This window comes from Falco peregrinus, chromosome 4 (assembly GCF_023634155.1).
Source record: "Falco peregrinus isolate bFalPer1 chromosome 4, bFalPer1.pri, whole genome shotgun sequence".
NCBI classification, from domain to species: Eukaryota; Metazoa; Chordata; class Aves; order Falconiformes; family Falconidae; genus Falco; species Falco peregrinus.
Window position 1 is genome coordinate 47,466,833 of NC_073724.1, and position 19,687 is coordinate 47,486,519.

Sequence of the window (19,687 nt, forward strand, 5' to 3'; positions counted from 1 at the left end):
AACAGTTGTAATGAAAAGGGGGGAGGGAAAGAATAAAATCCAGAGGGAAAGGAAGAAAGGAACATGCGGTGCACAATGCTCACCGCCCACCAACCGATGCCCAGCCAGTCCCCCAGCAATGACCTGCCCACCCCGGCCACTCCGCAGGTAGATATACCAGGCATGGCATCCCACGGCATGGAATACCTCTGGCTAGTTCGGGTCAGCTGCCCTGGCTGTGTCCTCTCCTGATTGCTTGTGCCCCTCCAGCCTTTTCGCTAACATGGCCTGAGAAACTTACATCTCACACCAAAGCCAAAGTCTTACACCAAAGCCAAAACACAGCACCGCACTAGCTCCTGAGAAGATAATTAACTCCATCGCAGCTGAAACCAGGACAAGTACATTTAAGAATGACATGAGTTCTGATTCTCTATTTTGTATCTATAGTAATAATTTTTAATGCAGATATGCTGAGCTTTTGATGATTTCTAATCTAGTTGCCATGATCACTTGCTGTTCTTACAGCCCGTTCTGCAGTTCTGTCTGCTGCTTCCATAGCCACATGTTCTCCTTCATGCTATTCTTAAGATTTCTGTTCGGTTCTTTGCAATGAAAAACACCCCAAATATACTTGCAGGCTCACCATTGCTTCCTGAACCACTAAAACCTCAGGCTGCTGGACCTGCTCAGCCTACCACTCAGCCACCACCTGTGCTAAGGATGCAGGAGCCTCTGATACCTGTGGCATTGCATCCATCTCAGACAAGTGCCCCACCAAGTCTGGAACCCCCACAACCACCTCCTCGCAGCCGATCATCTCACAGTTTGCCTTCTGATTCTGCTCCTTCACAGCAGCAGGTAAGCAAAAAAACCCTTGTATACATGTGTTTTCATTATGTAAATTAACACAGCTTGAACTGAATGCTGTAGATTTGTGAGAAACTCCTAGAGCAAGCAAAGAAACAAAAATAAAGGTCAAAAGATTGGATTCAAAGATTATCAGGCTCTAGTAGTATAATACTTAATTGCTTATGTATTGTCCATGAGTAAATAACATCTTAAATACTAAATGTTTAACTTAAGATTTCTTATGACAGACTTACAACTTATGGACAGCTTGTTCTTAAAATTATGCTGCTGTTTGACGACTTTGAATGGAAAAATACTCAGTCTAAGAAATTTAATTTTATAATGACACATGCATGACAACTGTATGTTAACTAGCTAACGCAGGTTTTGATTATAAATCTTTATAGATTGCATGATGTGCTGCTTTATGTTGATGATTATTCATTGCAGGAAGATGATACTGATAAGATACTCAATAGAAATACATTTCTTCCCATTCCGCAATGTCAATTAAAATACAGAAACATATAAAACTTATCTGTGGGACGATTTAGTGTTATTTAAAAAAACCCCACCTTTTCTAGGATAAGCCATAGTTTCTTACTGCTGCTTAAAAATGCAGAAATAGATTTTCAGTGTTGTTTATATATACATAAGGCTAAACTTCTTCATTAAAGGCCAGTGCTTTTAGTTTTTACAGTCTCAGATGCTAGGCCAGATAACACACTATGTGAATAAAAGCATAAATTTATTGAAGCAATGGATTTGTGCCTACTTCTTACCAAGAGTAAATTTGTGCTTTTGTTTTTTGGTGTTTGTTTTTTTTTTTAAACATAAACCTAGCTGTGGCTATTTATGACTACCTAAACTCTCATCAGTATTTTAGATTTTACTTTATCTCCACATCTGAAGCCCACTTTCACTAAAGGAGTTAGTTAATACCTAGTTTGTACCACAATGAAGGGGCCAAATGCAGTCCTCAGGGAGTTGATTTTGAGTTTGAATTGAAAAAATCTTTAAACGTTCTTCCTTTCGTTCTGCTGAACTTCTCTCTCTGCCTGTTAGCTTTTTTTCATTTTGGAAGCTTAGGCCAAAAAATGGAGGATATTTGCAGATAGAATATCAGGACTTTTTGTAGTTTGTTGTGAAGTATGAAGTGTTGCCAGCAGAGAATATACATGGAGGCATAAGGTACTTGAGAAGGTACCAATTTTGTGAACAGAAACAGATTGCATTGTGTCACTTTTGAGAGCCTCACACCTTCTAAATGTAGTTTTACCACTAATCATTCTTTGAAAGAGGTGCAAGCAGTTCTTTCAAAATTGTTATGAAAGTTATGTTTACCTGTGTGTATACACAGCAATAAAAAATATGCTTAAGAACACTGTAAACAGGTTTTTGAGCTGTGTAATGCTGTGGCTATATTGTTAACAATATCCAACTATCTGAGTTTAAGTTATAGTGTAAGACTATTCTAGACTAATTTTCTCTTTGATAAATGCAGGCTGCGCAATCACAAGGAAGGCCCACTTTGAGCTTCATTTGTTGTCTCCAGCTTAGATTTTTTTATTTCCCTTTTCTTTTTCTTTCTTTTTTTTAAACTTAAATTATGTTTATTTCCTTTCCTGATTATCATTTGTAAATATGAAGTTTTCTAATGAAAGATCTTTAAATAAATCCAAAGTCTTTTGAGAGGTAGTGGATTCCAAGCCCATCCTTTGATTCAAAGCTTGATTGTGTATTTAAGAGCCTAAATATCTCCTTTTATAAATAATTGCTTTTATACAGTGTGAATATTCAGGACTCTATAGATTACCAAGCAATACATTAAGGAAGAAAATTAGTTATTGTAAATAGATTTTACTTATTATAAATTAGGGAGAGTTTGGTTTTTGATTGAATGAGAAGTCTTACGTTTTTTTTCAGCTTGAAAAGCTGTTACTATAGATGAGTGATTATACCAACACAGTTCCCAGAATGAGGGCTATAGTGCTTTTCATGGTAATGGATGGTTAGAATTAGACTGTCTATAACTGGTCCTCAAAAAATAGCACAATCAGCTGCACAATGAATGTCTGCGTGAAAATAACAGAATTGGCTTGAGCTGGGTTTTTTTACATTTGCAAGTCTCAGAATACAACAGAAATTTACAGTTTAGTATAGCATGTAATAAATATTTTTGTTTGTATTCATATCTCAAAAAACAGTTTTATGAAAACTTAAAAGTATTTTTAACATGAGGTTGCTTTGTTACTTGGATTTTCTTCCTAATTTTCTTTCCTTTGATGTCTGTTCTTTCACAAGCAGGAGCAACCATCAGGGTAACAGGTATCTGACTATTTACCAATCTTGTATGTGGTCTCCATCTATTTAAGCAGAAAAGATGTATGAATCTTGTTTTCATACATCTGCAGTTTCATCCACATTAAAAATCACCTGTCCACGTTAATGAATTGACTGTCATACCATAGTTTGCTTTTTCCTTTGATAATGCAATTGGAATTGATACTGTTAACTGTATTTATTAGCACCATAGCAAATATTTTGCTTCATCATCTTTTATGAAACAATTGGAACCTCACGTATGTTGCTTAGTCACTGCTGAATCTCCTGGTCTCAGTCTATTTGGAAAAAAATTAGTAGGTGTTGGAGTTAATGTTTCTCTTTAATACAAATAAATCCTGATGCAATTGCACTGCCAAAATTTTTTCAAAGTAAAAAAAGTAAAACTCGTATTTCACATTTCTCAAAGAACGGAGAACTTAATATTACTCAAAGCAAAACATGCTACTGTTTGTTACAATTTTAAAAGCATTTGGTTCCAGAATTATTCTGAGAAATTTTTAACTTATGATAAAGAGCAATTGGGATTCATAATATCTTTGGGATCTTGTAGTTTTTGATTACTTGGTTAACGAACACAGGACTTAACCAGCTGGTGCCAAGCTGCATATGATTTATATTCTTTCTACAGTTCAGTTATTCACATTTCCCCACTCAGTCACTTGGTGCCTTTGTTTTAATATTGTTTTCCAAAACACTTACTATATACATATAAAAATACCAATATTGAACTACTCTATTTATAGTTTGGTAGCATTAGGCCTCATCTATTTTAGAAACACTCTGAGGTAGCAGTACCAGGGATGCATGTAACTGATACTGTTGGTTGAAAAAACCACCAGAAGAGCAAATACATTGTTGCCAGCATACTTTGTTTCTCCTACCAACCAATTCAAGCTACAACTGTAATTTTTAAAAAGAAATTGCTATGCTGGATTCACTGGGGAAAATGTACGATATTCTTACTATTCTATTCCTGAGAGTCTCTGAAGCCTGTAGACTAATTCTGCATAGATGCTTAGGCTTCAAAATATTCACAATCAGTGCGGTAAAACCAAGATGTTTAAAGACTGAGGTTAAGCTGTAATAATGTCACATTGTAGTTGATAGTTTTAGTTAGCATCCTAGTTCAACAAAACATTAGTTAACAGAATTTTTATGCTCAAGATCCAAACTATTTGGGTATATTAAATTTTTCCTTTTAACACATCACCTTGTTTGTGAAATTTAATTCACAGAAGCTGTCTTAAGTTAAGCTTAATTCTTTGCATTCATTTAATAAGCAGAAGCTCCAAACTCTGTTCTGTCAGTGTGATGACTTGAACAAAGGTAGATATTTAACCTTTTTGGACAGCTGTTACAAGGTATAAAAGTTGCATTGCTGTTTGAAGAAATTTATAAGAGACGGAATATTTTGTTTTTAAAAGATGAGAAGTTCTGTGGAAAAAAATCTGTCTTCTCCATTTGGTATTATTCTAAACAATGATAACTTGCCATTTTAAAATATTACAAACTGGTGATCATACCTTCACCTGTCAAGAAGCACTGGAGATGCCTACAGATGCATATGTCTACATGGAAATATCTGAAGTGCATATACTAATAACACTAATTTTTCCTTCCATTGTGATGCTTAAAGATTGCTTGTAACATCAGTGTTATAAACTCTCAAACAGTCAAACCTAGAGCTTTTTATTTCATATTTGTGCTGGGTTATCACTTGTTTAGAATACAATGTCACTTCCCAAGTTTCTTAAAGGTGGTCTTACACAATGTCCACTAGTGCTTTTGGCTAGGATTCTGACCTGCATGAAGGGAATTCAAGCTGCATCGACCGACAAGGGGGGGAAATGGTGTTTAACGACTAGTAGGCCCTTCTTCAGAGAAGGGGTTAAGAGTTACTGTTTTTCAGAAAAGAAGCAATAATTCCACTACAAGTGCATTGTGCAAGTTACAACCAAATTGTATGGAAGTTTCCGTTTAAGCCCCCAAGAGCTTCTTTTCTTTTCATAGAAGAGTGAGAAATGGGGAGTTAGTGATAATTTAAAACAGCCAGCCATGTGATTACTAAGCACCTTGTTTTCTTTCCAGATAAAAACAAATGGAACGTACAGCTCTAAACTTGAAACACAGTTAAATAGTGACCCTTTTGAAGATTTGTCGTTTAAGCTGCTTGTGTCAAAGATGCAGACGTCTGTTCAAACATCACCTGTTCCCACTTTGAACCAAAAGGAGTTGATGCAGTTGCCTTCCACAACACAAAGAGATGCTGATATTTTGAATCCTGTAAATTGCATGCCAGCAACACCTCCTATTCCAACCTTTAACATATCCCAGGAACATAAGCGTAGCTCTCCAAATCCATTTACTACTGGACTGAACTGCACAAATCCGTTCACTGAAAGAACTCCTACTGCTGGAAACCCATTTAGAACAGAAACACGAGAGTCTGAAATAACTTCACGTTTACTAGAAGGACGTGCTGCTTGCAATCCTTTCCCTTCTCTAAATCCCCCCAGCTGTAATACAAGCAAGCCTGCATTTTCTGTCATTGCATCTGAAAACACTTTTTGCTTGCGAAGTAAATCTCTCATGGTAAAAAATGTACAGCCAAAAGGATGGGTAACGTTTGATGATGAGGAGGAAAATTTCAACATAAAGCTAAAGCCATCTAACAGTGTTCCAGATCTTAAGCGAATCAGTTCCAGGAAGTCAGCTGGATCTCCAGAGTTGCTGGGCACTGAACAAAATACTTTTCTTGGTTCAGACTTCAACTTTGATGATGACTGGAGTAAAAGTTCTACCGATTGCTTCTATACAATGCCAGCAAGAAGACTACCTGCACCTCCTATACCGTCACGACTAACCAGCAACAGATCCCCCGCAGATCCTTTCACTTCTTCGGCACCTAAGGTGTCACCAACACAAGATTTTACAGAAAGATAGGTGTTAAAAAATATAAGAGGTTATATTTGTTGATACATTTATCCAGTAGAATAATTGGGCATTTGAGATTATTCTGTGTGCAATAATTAATTGTCAAATGCACTGAAACTTAACTATTCATAAACAGCCACTATTGTTTGTGTGTAAATTTTGGATATGTATATATGGTAGAGCACAAAAAATTGTCTGAAATTTAATAAAATCCCGATGTAATAGTATTTGCATAGACAGAGAAAAGAAGGATGAACTACTAATCTCATTAAAATATACCAATCTTGGATATAGTTTTTGCTTAGGGAGCTCTCTCATTTCGATTCCCCTTTGTGGAATTTCAAAAAAAGAGGCTCCCTGCTGGTAGCCTCCCCACTCCCTTTTTACTGTTTTGTTAATTGATATTTATAAGTATTTACCAAAGAGCTGCCAAAGTTTGAGATTTGAATGTTGACAAGTATTGTTTAGAAGTTGTTTAATTTATAAGAGGCTATGGATATTTGTAAGGCGTATATTTGAACTTGAGGCACAACAAAAATGGTCTAATTTCAAAATAGAAACAAAACTTTGCATATTAATATATTCAATATTTCACTTTAATCTTCTGTGTCAGTACATTTCAGCTATTAAATCTTATTGTGACATATACTCACTATCATTACTTCAGAGTAATTGTTCCATATCATCCATTTATTCATCACTATTTTAAAGATACCTTCTTCAACAAATTGTAAACAACTGATACAACAAATTTCTCCTCAACCTCTGGAAAAAAATTCCCCTTGGGTTTTGAGATACAAGCCAGTCTTTTCCAGTTGCAGACAACATGGTGGAGTTGGCTTGTCCCTCCTCTTTTGCCCTCTTAGAAGAGCTTTCTCGTCCTCCAGAAAGATCTGAGCGAAAGAACCAGCAGCTGTGTTGCAACATCAGAGAAGGAGAAGGTCATCTTATGTGATGGGGCTGTCTGTTTGCTACCATCCCCATCTACCAGACTTACTGCTGTATTTTTTAAAATTGTACTTTGCAACAGGAGAGCAGTAAGTCTCTGAGCTGAATAATATCATTCTGTCACTTCTGCAGTTAAAGCGAAGTAAGTGTCCTTGCCCAGAGGTGCTGGTGCTGCTTTGAGGCTAGTGAAGGCTAAGTCGCAGTTCTCCATATTATGCTATAAAAACGCAACTCTGTGCTTTTATGATTTTCTAAAGCTCATGTGAAATTACCTAAAATATGGTATGCTGTTATCTTGAGGCAATTTAAAATAACTGATTTCCTTAGCTTCACTTACATATGCTACAAAACCCTGCAGTTCTCCTCACAGTGTCTTAGGCCATAACTGGTATCCGCAGCTTCGTGCTTTTATCCGGAGCTGAAGGTGTCACATTGTCGTCTCTTGGGGGACTGCAAATCCACGCCTACACGCACTGGCTTACTTGCAAACAAACCGTACTGGTTCTGCAGAACCAGGGACTGAAACACAACATACTACTAGCATTATATTTATAGTAGCAAAATACACGATGACAGTACTAGGTTGTTTTTTTTTTTAATTCTCAAATGCTATCAAAACATTATTTATGAAATAATTCACTCTTCCTTTAAAGCAGTATATGCATAGCCATGAGCTGCAGTTGGATAGAGGAGTGATGATAGTGAGTTTTCTATTGTGCTTTTTTCCGTTCCCGTCATTCAGCAGTACTTGTACATGTTACGCAGCAGTGGTACTATGCGCTTTGTCCTCTGGTGTGTGATTGACCTTGGTTTAAACTGTTGCTATAAACATCTGTGTGATCGGTGTTTTGGTATATTCTTACATTAGCAAAACAATTGGGGAGGGGACACACTTTTTGCTAGTGGGAGTTACATGATAAATATGTTCTTTGTTGAATATTTAATTACAGTGACTAAAACCTACTGTCTAAAGTGTACCTGGTAGGCAGCACTCCTGCACCTTACAGGATTACGGAGATGGACAGCCGAGTACTGCAAAGATGGCAAGAGATGCTCCAAGCCCACATATGTATATATGTATAGCTAATCTCTGTAACGTGTATTGACGGAAGCAACGACTAGCAGAAGCTCTGAAAAGACTTAAGAATCATAACTTAGACGCTCAACGCATCCTGGCGACCGCTGTGGCCGTGGCCCTGCCGGCCGGGGCGCCCCCGCTTGCGACACGCTGCTCGTGGCTGTCACCTCCCGGCGCCGCGCTGTGCCGCCGCCGCGGCGGGCAGCGTGCCCTGCCGACCCTGCGGCGGGCGGCCGTGTATTCGTGAAATAAACAGACCTGTCCTCGAGAAACGCGCTTTTCCTCTCTTTGTGCCGCGGGTGCTGTCCCGGGGCGCGCCGTGCCGCGGCACCGCTGGGCGCAATGGGGGGCGCGGGCTCTTTAAGCGTCTCCCATGACGGCAGCGGCGGGGCCGGAAGCGGAAGTGCCCGCGGGCCGGAGGGCGGGGCCGGCGGGTGGGGCCGTTGCTGGCGGCTCAGGTGGGCGCTCGGGCGGGTAAGAGGGACCCGGGCCGGGCCGAGCTGAGCCAAGCCGGGCCGGGCCGGCTGAGGCCGAGGCCAGCCGGGCGGCGCCGCGCCCTTAGGCTGGCTGGGGAGCGCCGGGCCCGCCGGTATCCAGGGACGCGGAGCCGTTGCTGGGGGGAGGGCAGAAGGGCAGCGGCTGCGCGGGCCTGACGGCCGCCTCCTCTCGCCGTGCGGGCGCGGAGCGGCCCCGGCCTCAGCCCCGCCATGGTCCGGCTACACGTGAAGCGCTGCAACGAGAGCCAGTTCCTGCTGGAGGCGGCCGGCAGCACCCGCCTCGCCGACCTGGTCCCCCTCGTCGCCCGCATCTACAACGGGAGGCTGAAGGTGCAGCGCCTCTGCTCAGGTACAGGCCCCCCGCCGCGGCGGTGGGCTCCCCGCCGGCCCGGGCCCGGCCGCACCTCCGGCAGGTGTGGGGCGCTGGGGCGGGGGTTCGAGGTCGCCTCCGAGGGCGCGGGAGCCCGGCTGCCCTGGGCTCGGCCGCTGCTCGGCCGCCGGGTGCTTGTGCCCCGCTGTCCCGGACCGGGGCTGGCGGCGGAGGGGCGGGCGGGGAGTTCCTGGGCTCGCAGTTCTCTGCCAGCAGGAGTTCAGAAGTACCTCTCAGCTCCCAGCCCAGGCAGACAAGCCATCCTCCCCTAAATTTACGAGAACAGTGCGTACCCACTGGAAACGCCGAAGCATGTATAAATGCTCACCTGCTGGTACTTTAATAATCCTTATTTTTTGGAAACCGTATGGCTCTGAGTTTCCCACTGTACGTGGCTGAAAAGTCATCCGTTGCATGACTGAACTGCAGCATGTCCTGTCCCAGGAAGACCGTGTATATACTCCGTGACCAGCGGTGTACCCTCCATGTGAATAGACTTCTCGTGTTGGCGCCAGGCATCCACTTGCCGTGCGATAGACTCACTGGATGTACCTAAATTAATGCTTGAGTTCAACTGAGGAGGCAGCTTTTGAAAAACACTTACTGTTTGTCCCTGCTGCCCCACTTTGGTTTGCATTGTGGATCAGCCTGGGAGTACGTGAAGAGATTCAGATGACACTGAGCTGAAAAGTGCAGCCCATTTACACTTGATGTGCTCCAGCCACAAATATGTATGTAGTGTATGAGGCCATACTGAGGCTAATCTGAAATTTTAAAAAATCCTGAACCCAGGTGCTGTGGTTACAATGTTTCTAGCACTCACTCACTCCACAGATCTGCTGCTGTCACTCCACAGTACTCACTTACTGAGCCTTGGCCTTTCTGTTTTCATGAGGGTGCCTATATTCCCAAGCCATGGGAACAAAATTACTGTTTCTTGAGACCTGGGGTACTTCTCGTGTGCCTGTTGTGAGATGGATATGCTTTAATTAACATGATGATGGGAAAGAGGCTGGAGGGCCTTCAAGGAAAGGATGCTGTGAGGTGGGCTGACAGCTGCGTAAGTTGGGGGAAGTGGTGAGGAACCTTGTAGGCTGAGGATCAGATGCTGTAGGCTAGATAACAGAGTTAGGAAATGACATCCACACCCTGCCCGTTCTCACTGCGTGAGGCTGTACCTTGTGCATGTACACCTCTCTGTTTCAGCTAGAATTGCTTCTCGATTAGACATAAATTACCATAGAGACATTTGTTTACTTTTTATTTTGTGCTGGGTGTGAATCCGACTCTTTGGGTCTGTTGTATAGCCAAAGCTGTAGATAGTCCAGTTACATATTTTCTCAACTGCAAAGACATTGATTACTGTATAACAATAAAATATGTTTCTATTTTGAAAAAACTTGCTTTCCCAAAAGTACTTGGAAAACGGAATATCCAGTCAGCTAAAGCTAAGGAAGTACCAAAAAGAAAAAGCTTATGGCCAGCCAGTAACATGTAGGTTTGCATAACTGCCACTGTGTCATTTGTTACATTGCTTCATATATATGTGAAATGTATGAATTGTAATATAATTACAGCTTACATATTTATATATGTGTATTTATGTACCTTATTATTTATTCCATATACTTAAGCTCTTTAAAAACTGAATTATAGGAATAAGGTTTGTCTTCATGTACATAATATGAAAGGCTTTTTTAAATGGTATGTTCTCAATAACAGAATTTTAATCTTGTTCTCTAAACACTTTAAAGAGATGGAGGAGCTGGCAGAGCATGGTGTTTTCTTGCCTTATAATATGCAAGGACTGACAGATGAGCAAATCGAAGAACTGAAGTTAAAGGATGAGTGGGCAGAAAAGTGTGTACCAAGTGGTGGAAGTGTCTTCAAAAAGGATGAAATTGGGCGAAGAAATGGACATGGTAAATCAGATGTAAATGTTTGCTTCTTTCCCTGCAGATAATCTGTAATATAATGAGGAACATAAACCCCATAATTCTGGACCTTTCACTTTTACCTTGCTGTCCTGGAAGCACTAGAAAATGAGTAGATACTAAGTAGACATCTGATTTCAGGCCAGCGTGTTAGCCAGCTTATATTAGTTACAAAAATTGTCCTATAAATAAATTCTTGTAAAGGCAGTTGTAGATTTGTTAAGTGCTAGCTATTTCAGGAGCCAGTTTTCACAATAGGTTAGGTAAACTATCAGTTAGATACTTAAGTCTTCTGTCTTGGGTTAGGACCTGGTATAGTATTGGTTTAAAAGCGTAAACAGTAGTATGTCTCTTCAGCACCTATGCTGTTTAACTTTACAACAGTAGTCTTTGCAAGTAAACTCCAAAGATAAGGAAACAATTATCAGAAGCAAGTTGATTCTTCCTCTTTGATTTATTCTCCCATTTGTAAATGTATATATAAGTACTGTTTTTCTCCAGAGGCTCCAAGATACATTAACTGGTGGTTTTTCTAGTGTTTCTCCTTTTTTCTCATTGACTGTGACTCAGACTTACAGAACACAGTCACATCACTTTTTTTTTTCTGCAACTCCAGCCAAGTGGTTTTGCCTTAGCACTTGGTATGTGTTTTGAGCACTGCTTTACCATCAAGAGCATGAGAACCAATTGCACAGAAGAGACCACAGTTGTTGTCTTGCTGTCTGTCCCTGTACTTTTGACACCCACAACAGCCCTTGTTGGGTCAGCAGCCCTTTAGACGTTGGTTGCAGGGCAGCTCCGTTAAAGAGGAATCTTTGAGTAGAATAACTTGGTCTTAACTTGTCATACGCAAACAGCTTACTCCCAGTGTCTTATTTTGGGGAAGATAATTCTTCTAACGCATTGTCCAATTGAATTTAAGCTTCTGCTGAACTTTATTAAGAGCTTATATCATAGCTAAAAGTTTTCCCTCCTAACTGTATTCTCGGAAATGGCTGTCTCATACGTAGTAGGCATGCAGACAAAGACTGTCTTGTTTGTTGTGGTTGTTAGCAGTGTTGGGCCTTACACTGAAAGTCTGCAAGCAGCTTTAGCGTAAGGACAGTACCACTTGTAGTAGTTCTCTGGCATTTGTTTGTTAGTGGGAGAACAGCTTTGTAATATTAACGAAGTTATGACATTGAATTGTGTCTAAATGTGGGCCAAAGCAAATACCATCAAATGATGTATTTAATCAGCTGTGAACATGATTTAATTGGATTTTTGTGTTTGTTTTAAAAAACTTCTCCTCAATTAAAGTAGATAACTATGTATTTGCAAAACTGCAGTTGATGTCAGATTGTGATTTTACTTAGAAAAAGGTCAGAAAACTCCAAGCTGTTGTCCCTGGTTAAAGCACATCTGCTGGTACAGCCCCCAATAGTTGTGAGTACATCATGGGAGAGATGTTTTTGATTGTGGAGGGTATGAGATTATGGTTGTTGCTTTCAACTTGGTACTTTTGCCCCACATGAAGTTCCAAATACCAGTCAAATATCTGTGGAAAAGTAAGTTTGGCGCTGTCATGAGGAATACTGTTTTGTTTCTTAAATTAGTAAGAAATAACAGCAATGAACTATCAAACTGGTAAATAGACTGCAACTCAGTAGTGTCTGTCTTGCTTTGTGATTTAACAACATTTCATTTGCTTACAGTAGAGAACAACCTGGACAGGTTGTTTGCTTGGTTTCTTTATAATAAGTCTAGGCTATTAAATACGTGTCTCTTATTTTTAGCTCCAAATGAAAAAATGCAGCAAGTTATAAAGAAGACAATAGAGGAAGCCAAGGCATTAGTCTCTAGGGTAAGTTTCCTAAAGTAGCCTGTGGTCTGTGGGACCTCCTTAATAGGTGCTGTCTAGTTGTGCAGCAGCTTAAGAAAAAATAGACTTTTTCCAGTGCAAGGGCTGACAGTTTTCGAGTAATATCATGGAAGTGATGTGTATAGTGTAATAAAACCTGACATTTCTGTTAATGATTTTCCTAATGGCTTTTGGCAAGCTGGTTCAACAAGTTAAGGAATCAGATATTAAACTCCAAGTGATCGCTGGCAGCCAAGACCACATTGAATGATTAAATCACATTTAATTTTATCCACACGCTCTTGATTTGCTATTGATGCATTCTTTGGGCAAATGCTTGTCATGTTTTCTGGTGAAAAATTAACTGCATTCTGCGGTGTTCATGGAATAAACCAGGTTTTGCTCGTTAACGTAGTCTTTTGAGTTTTATGTGTAATTAATTGAAAAATGTGTTCTAATATCTTAGATTAGGCCTTGGTTTTACAAGCACTTGGACGCATGCTCAGTCCCAACAAGTTTGGGTATTTAAAGATAAGTGTGAGGGTATGCCCCTATGTCCCAATCTGTAGATGCTCTGCATTCTGTCTCAGCTTTTGTATGACTTTGAAATGCAAATTAAATAGTATTTATTACCAGATTCCTTTTTTGTAAACATCTGTAAGCAATTTTCTTCTCCCCACCCTTACAGTTCTGGGAACTGGTATGTGTGGAACTTTAAAACAGCCTTAAACCAGTTATGGAAATGGATAATGTTACTGAACTTTCTTTTGGTGTTGCCTGTGCACTCAAATTGGACTTGCTGGCTGTTTTGTTGCTGATAACGGTGTCATATCAGTCATTTGGAGTGAGCAGCTCAGTGTTTCCAAGGGCCCTGTGGAGGCAAGCTGAGGAGCTGTCCTGTCACCTGGCAGCACTCAGTGTGTTGAGGTGCAGCAGACTTCCTGAACTGAGGCATGATTTCAGCCGAACTGTTCTTAGTCATAGCAAAATTACACAAAATGAGAGATGTTTCAGACTAAAGCTTCTGGACTATAAAGATTTTCTCGATAGGCTTTTTTTTTTTTTTTTTTTTCCTGTTGGATTGCCTGTCATCAGCTCTGTTTCTAAACAGGGAGGAAATCAATAATGCGAAATTTTACTTGTTGAGTCAAAAATATCTGCAGATCTGGTCTCCACTTTGCAGGTCTTCCTGGGTCAAACCTCTAACTATATACCCTGTTGTCAGTTACAATAAAAAGTTGCAAAATTGATGCCCTGCATGCTGACTTACTCCCAAAATTACTGCCCTTCATTGGTGAATGAAGTTAAGGATAGTTTGGGAAGTGGTTTGTTAGGTTCGTCACTTTACAATGATGGAAGTGAAGAAATATGCCAGTGTATTTTTTTAAAAAAATAAAAGTTGATAATCTGAGATTGAGAAACCAATTGTACTTGCCAGACAATTAGTTTTAAAATGTCCACAAGGAGGCAACATTCTCTTACTCGCTTTATGAACCTTGTTCCATAAAATATTGGAACTGGTAAATCTATAAGCACAAACTTGATTTCTGCGCTTCCAGATGCATCTTGGTTTTCCTCTATCTGTTGTGATAGGGTTTGGAATGATCTCAAGTATTTGAGGTTACGGATCTCTGCATAAGCTGTGCAATATGCCAAGCTTTACTCTTCTGCTCATATTGTGTTCTATTTTTTTGCTCAAGTTTTAAGACCCCTTCTCTAACCTTCACTTGAATTCTGCTGGTTTGAATCTTGTTCATGGATCACAAGTACTCAGAACAAAAGACTCCCCCATGCAGTTTCTGTGGTCACGTGTACTTGTTCAAATGCCTGTATCCCAAAGACATTTGTTACTAAATACCTCCTGCACAATTTAGTGACGATCTCTTCCCACCACCACCCCCTGTGTAAGCAAGCTAAATGGAAGGGGCAAAAGTGGAGTGCTGTGTTCAGAAGTCAACATTCAAATGAGAAAATTTGTGGCTCTGATATCTTTGTGCAGCCAGTTACCTTTGCTCAAATACCCACTATTGAACCTTTGAACTGACTACAAAGCAAAGGCTTTCTGCATGTTTTTTTAAATTACCAATGATCCCTGTCTGTATTTCAGAAACAAGTTCAGGCCAATGTGTGTGTTAATATGGAGATGGTGAAAGATGCATTGGACCAGCTCCGAGGGGCTGTAATGATTGTGTATCCAATGGGATTGCCTCCACATGATCCAGTTAGGATGGAGATTGAAGACAGAGAAGACTTGTCTGGAACTCATGTATGCAGTAAAGTATTTGGATTATATGTAGTGCCTGGGTTAACTATGTTCTATGTTCTCCGTTTTATCAGCGAAGGTTGTTTTTATTTGCATAACAAATTCTGTTTAGTATTTTTTCTGGTAGTTTATGTAAAAGCACACCAATAGCTTAACTGGAAGGAAGAATGAAATTGATTTCAAATGTTACATACAAAGTTCAGGTAAATCTGGGACTCATTTTAAATAGCTTGTCATGTCTGTCTTATGCCAGTATTGAGAATTTATTGCACTAAGTGTTCATGTTAGATCAGGATTGAATGGAATATGAGCAAAAATGCTGTCAATTAGTATGAGGACAGAGATGTAGCAGAAGTGTAGTCTGAAATTACACTGGCCTTTCTGTTAGGAATTCCAGAAAGATTTTCCCAGAAAATGTTTCTGCATTTGAAAAAAGGCAAAAAACACACACACACACCACTTCACCTTGTTTGGTTTTTTGTTTATCAAAGGCTGGACTTGAAGTTATACCAGAATCAGAAGCACAATTGTGGTGGGCAGGAAAGGAGTTGAAAGAGACAAAGTTGCTCTCCGACTATGTAGGCAAAAATGAGAAAACAACCATCATTGTCAAGATACAGAAAGTAAGTGTCGCTGGGAGTTTTCTTTACAAGTTACTCACCTTTGGCTGTCTAATTCTCTGTGGGGGAGAATTTTCCATAGGTGTATAAAATGGATTAGATTAGTTCCGGCTTGAGTGTCAAAACTGTACAACTATTTTAAGGTTTTAGTTTATTATATGCTAAGTTTTTCTTTAGTAATCTCTTTGCCTGTCAGTTAAATACTGTGGATGCTATTACTTGCTCCATAGCACTTTTAAAAAGTACAGCAAGGAGGTATTTAAAAATAGATGAAGTGCAAATTGAAAAGTTAAAAAAACCTCAAGTGGCTCTCGGTTTCATCTCGGTGCAAGAGCACTGACCAGACCCAGTCATTCAGTCTGCCCAGTTTTTCTAATTGTACTTGTGAATGTTTTTCTCTCCATCACCATTTTTTTCTGGCCCTTAAAAAACATTTTTAATGTTTTGTGCATATGTGGTGTGGATACCTTTCATTTCTGTTTTAGTCTGTTCTGTGTCTGAAAGGCAGTGTCTGTAACTCAGTAATTTTCTGCCAGTGATGTCCTGAGTTTCTTGATGGCAGGTCCTCAGACTGTTTCAATTGCCTTGGAAATGTGGACATGTCTCTCTTTTTTTGAGAGGACACAGGTTGTGCAAGAGCCTGACCTTCCGCTTCTCCAAAGTGTTAAGTGAGCATTCGCTCGGTGCTAGAAGGAAGAACAAGCTGCTGGGCCCGTACCACCCAGTTGTGCTGTTGGCAGCAGCTTACTGAAAGCTTCCAGCTGAACTTTTTTTAAAGAAATGAGACTTTCCAGTTGTGAGATGTGATGAAGCAGATGAGGCCTTCTGTATTAATTTGAACACAGGTCTGAGTCATCCTCCGGAGTAATTAGCTAAAATGAGGCAAAGTTGTCCTGCTGCTTCTCAGTTTATAGACCTGATGCTTCAGCAAAAGCCAGTCGTTAAGCGTATACTGGTGTCTGACACAATGGTCATATTCTTGCAGTATCATAATTAGTACCAAGCTACTGGGACTGTTCATTATTTTTTGGACAAAATGATTGTGTACTAACTGTGCAGTTGTGTTCATCGGTGGTGACAATGCCATACTCAAGGAAAGAATGTTTGAGGTTTCAGTTCATTTTCAGAGCTTTGGCAGAAGATGCTCACACTGTTCGTGTGTCTGTCTGTCTCTCTATAAAACCACATTCAAAGGGTGCTTTTGTGAATGTCAAATGTCTTTGAGTACTTGCCCATAGCTCAGAATTACTCTGGAGCTGCATTTCACTTCCATGTCAGTGAGAGCTTCTCTGCCACAGAAAGTATTGAGGTTTATGGCAGATCTTATTATCTGCAGGTGTCTGTAATAGGATTCCTGAAAAAATAAGTCAAGTAATTTATGTGTTTGTCATTTAGAAGAACAGAATTGCTTTCTTTTTCCTATCAGGGTGACTGAAAAATTGTTTGACAAATCAACAGCCGTTGAGGTGTTAGGCTCCCAGGAAAGTTGTCTTACTGTTTAATTAGTTGATGGGCCTCTTCAGAGAATGCAGAGTAGTATGGTGGTTTTCAATCTGACAAGAGATGCCTGCATTTTTGGGTTAGAGAGCTAAATTAAACCACCTTCGACCCTTTTTGTTCCAGAGAGGATTCACCATCTCCTTGCAAACTGTTCTGTTTGCTATTGCTGACAATAGCTGTCGTCAGCTATTTTCTGCTGTGTGCATTATTTCTTCCATAAGGACAGTTGCCTGGGGGTGGGGTGGGGGTGGGGAATATTTGTAGTAACAAAATTTCTTTTATCTGTAGTGTTTTGTAACTACCTTCCTTCCCTGCTTTACTTAAGTCATGTGCCATCTTGAGTTTGTATTAGCAGGGGAGCTGAAGATGGATGGACCCATCCCAAGACATCTGGAACGACCTTAAACCAGAGATTTATTATGTCTTTTAGAGGAGTATAAGTAAAATAAACTCAATCCTATTGCAACTTCCATTGATGTTCACAAAATTGACAGCGTGATTCAGATGCTGAGATGAAAAAATAATTCTTACTTGAATGCTGCAGAAGTTTTTCAACTTTTATTTTCCTGTTCTGAGGGACTTCATTAAATTTCAGAAATCCTATTGTCTGAAAAAAGATTTTGCTATCTTTGCATAGCAACTTCTCTTCTGTATCGCAGATGCCATCATAAATAAAATTTATGATTTCCCTTTCAGAAAGGACAAGGAGCTCCAGGGCGTGAACCTCTGATTAGTCATGAAGAGCAAAAACAGATGATGCTGTATTACTACAAAAAGCAGGAGGAACTTAAGGTAACAGTGTCTTTTTACTGCGTGTGAGCTGTGCTGTTGCAGACACTAACTGGAGGTTATGTTATTTACTGCCTTCTTCACCTGTCCGTTCTGTTTACAGAAACTAGAAGAGGATGACGATGACTCATATCTAAATGCTGAGTGGGCAGACAGCCATGCTCTGAAAAGGCAATTTCATGGTGTAAAAGACATCAAGTGGGGTCCAAGATGAAGCTTGGCAAACACCTTTTTGCCACTTTAAGCTGTTCGGTTGATACATTTATTTGCAACAAGGAGTTGTGTTGTGTGCCGTAGATCCTTCTGACAAAAGAAAGCTGACGTTGTCACTTGTGTAGCAGGTGCCAGTTTTAGCCTTAGGTTTTCAATAAACATTTACATTTCTGTGTAACTGTAACAGCACTTGTCCCTGCAAAGGAAACAATCAATCCTGTTGAAGTTTGTTATTTTATTAGAAACTTGTAATTTGAAATACTAAACTATTTTATAGATAATACATCTCATAGATGAGCACTAGAATGTTTGGTATTGTTTTGAGTGGTCTTTGTACTTTCTTCCTGATTCTTGCATTTCTTTTAGATGGTATGGTCTGTAGAAGATAATTTATTTTGTAAGAAATCAGTTTTCCCAGGCAAATCCAGTGAAAGTTAGTTATTTTAATAAATGTACTTGTTTGCATTTCAACATAGCTAATCCCAAATTATCATTTTTAAATGAGTTGACCTCTTAACAGTTGTTTAAAGGAAGTATTTTTATATAAACACAAATAACACGAAAAATCCTTGTGGAATGCTTCATTTTCGTTCTTCTGGTTTAGTTTTCATTGACACTGGAAGCCAACCTGTTGATCTCATTCAGTTTAACAAGCTGTTAGCCATGATACTTTATGTAAAGACTGACAGAAATCTGCTTATGAAAATATTCATCATTTGCAAGTAGCTTGGATACAATAAGCCCAAGTTTAATAGGGCAAGATCTCTAACACGGAAGTACTTCTACGATTACAACTGGATTAGAAGCATTTAGTTTCTAACAAATCAGCATTTTAAAATGAGAATTCATGAAATTTATCAGAGAGTGTTTCCACTATATGCTTGATGTTTAGGATCCTTTACCGTTTCTAAAATGTACCATCAGTCAGTTCTGGGTTCAAGACCAACAAAGCAAATGGTAGTAGACTTGAAGTAAATGTTGTGTCTGTTTTTGAAGGAAGGATTCTGATTCAGGATACTGTATGACTAATGGATAATTAAATCTCCAGATTTCTCTGTGTTTAGAAACAAGTTGCTTGAGTTTTACATGTTTAAACTTCTGTGTCCTTAAAGGAGATGCTTTTCTATGGAGGCAGATGTGCATCTTCATCAGGTTGCTGAGCTGATAAGCCAGGGTGCTCTGAAAATTCTGCATGAGGATCAATGGAGTGTTTTAAAAAGAGGTGAACTGACACCTCTTGTGGGCACTCACAGGCGACAACTGAAGTGGCATGTTCATTCACACCCCAAAGCAGTTGTCCCTAGGGCAGCAGGGAGCTGAGAACACCCACCTTTTCAGTTCTGCAGCACAGAAGGGACAGCCAGCTGTGGATGTTGGGTTTGTTGCTTGCAGTAGACTTCAGGATACCAAGTTGCCCCTGCATGCATCTGCTTCCTTTCCACCTGAACCAAACTAGATCATGTTCACAAACTACATCAGTCTTGAGAACAGGCAGTTGCTCATCAGCACCTAGTTGAAGTCAAA

At 40.0% G+C, this 19,687-nt stretch overlaps 2 protein-coding genes across 17 annotated transcripts in view; both read left to right on the forward strand.

The window, feature by feature from the left end:
- Positions 1-7,904, forward strand: part of SYNJ1 (synaptojanin 1) — a 69,299-nt gene extending 61,395 nt beyond the window's left edge. For 10 of the 16 annotated variants that reach the window (XM_055801402.1, XM_055801408.1, XM_055801405.1 and 7 more), the window contains 2 exons: positions 620-840; positions 5,266-7,904. In XM_055801402.1, the coding sequence (XP_055657377.1) occupies positions 620-840; positions 5,266-6,120 (1,076 nt within the window). In that variant the 3' untranslated portion in view covers positions 6,121-7,904. Of the gene's footprint in view, positions 1-619; positions 841-3,135; positions 3,160-5,265 lie in introns of all 16 variants that reach the window. The other 6 variants (XM_055801410.1, XM_055801412.1, XM_055801413.1 and 3 more) reach the window with 2 other exon arrangements.
- A 663-nt stretch (positions 7,905-8,567) lies between these two features.
- Positions 8,568-18,638, forward strand: CFAP298 (cilia and flagella associated protein 298). The gene is made up of 7 exons (XM_055802519.1): positions 8,568-8,983; positions 10,759-10,926; positions 12,714-12,781; positions 14,886-15,044; positions 15,533-15,664; positions 17,858-17,953; positions 18,054-18,638. The coding sequence occupies exons 1-7, from the start codon at positions 8,845-8,847 to the stop codon at positions 18,162-18,164; spliced, it is 873 nt and encodes a 290-aa protein (XP_055658494.1). The 5' UTR covers positions 8,568-8,844; the 3' UTR covers positions 18,165-18,638.
- The last annotated feature ends 1,049 nt before the right edge of the window (positions 18,639-19,687 follow it).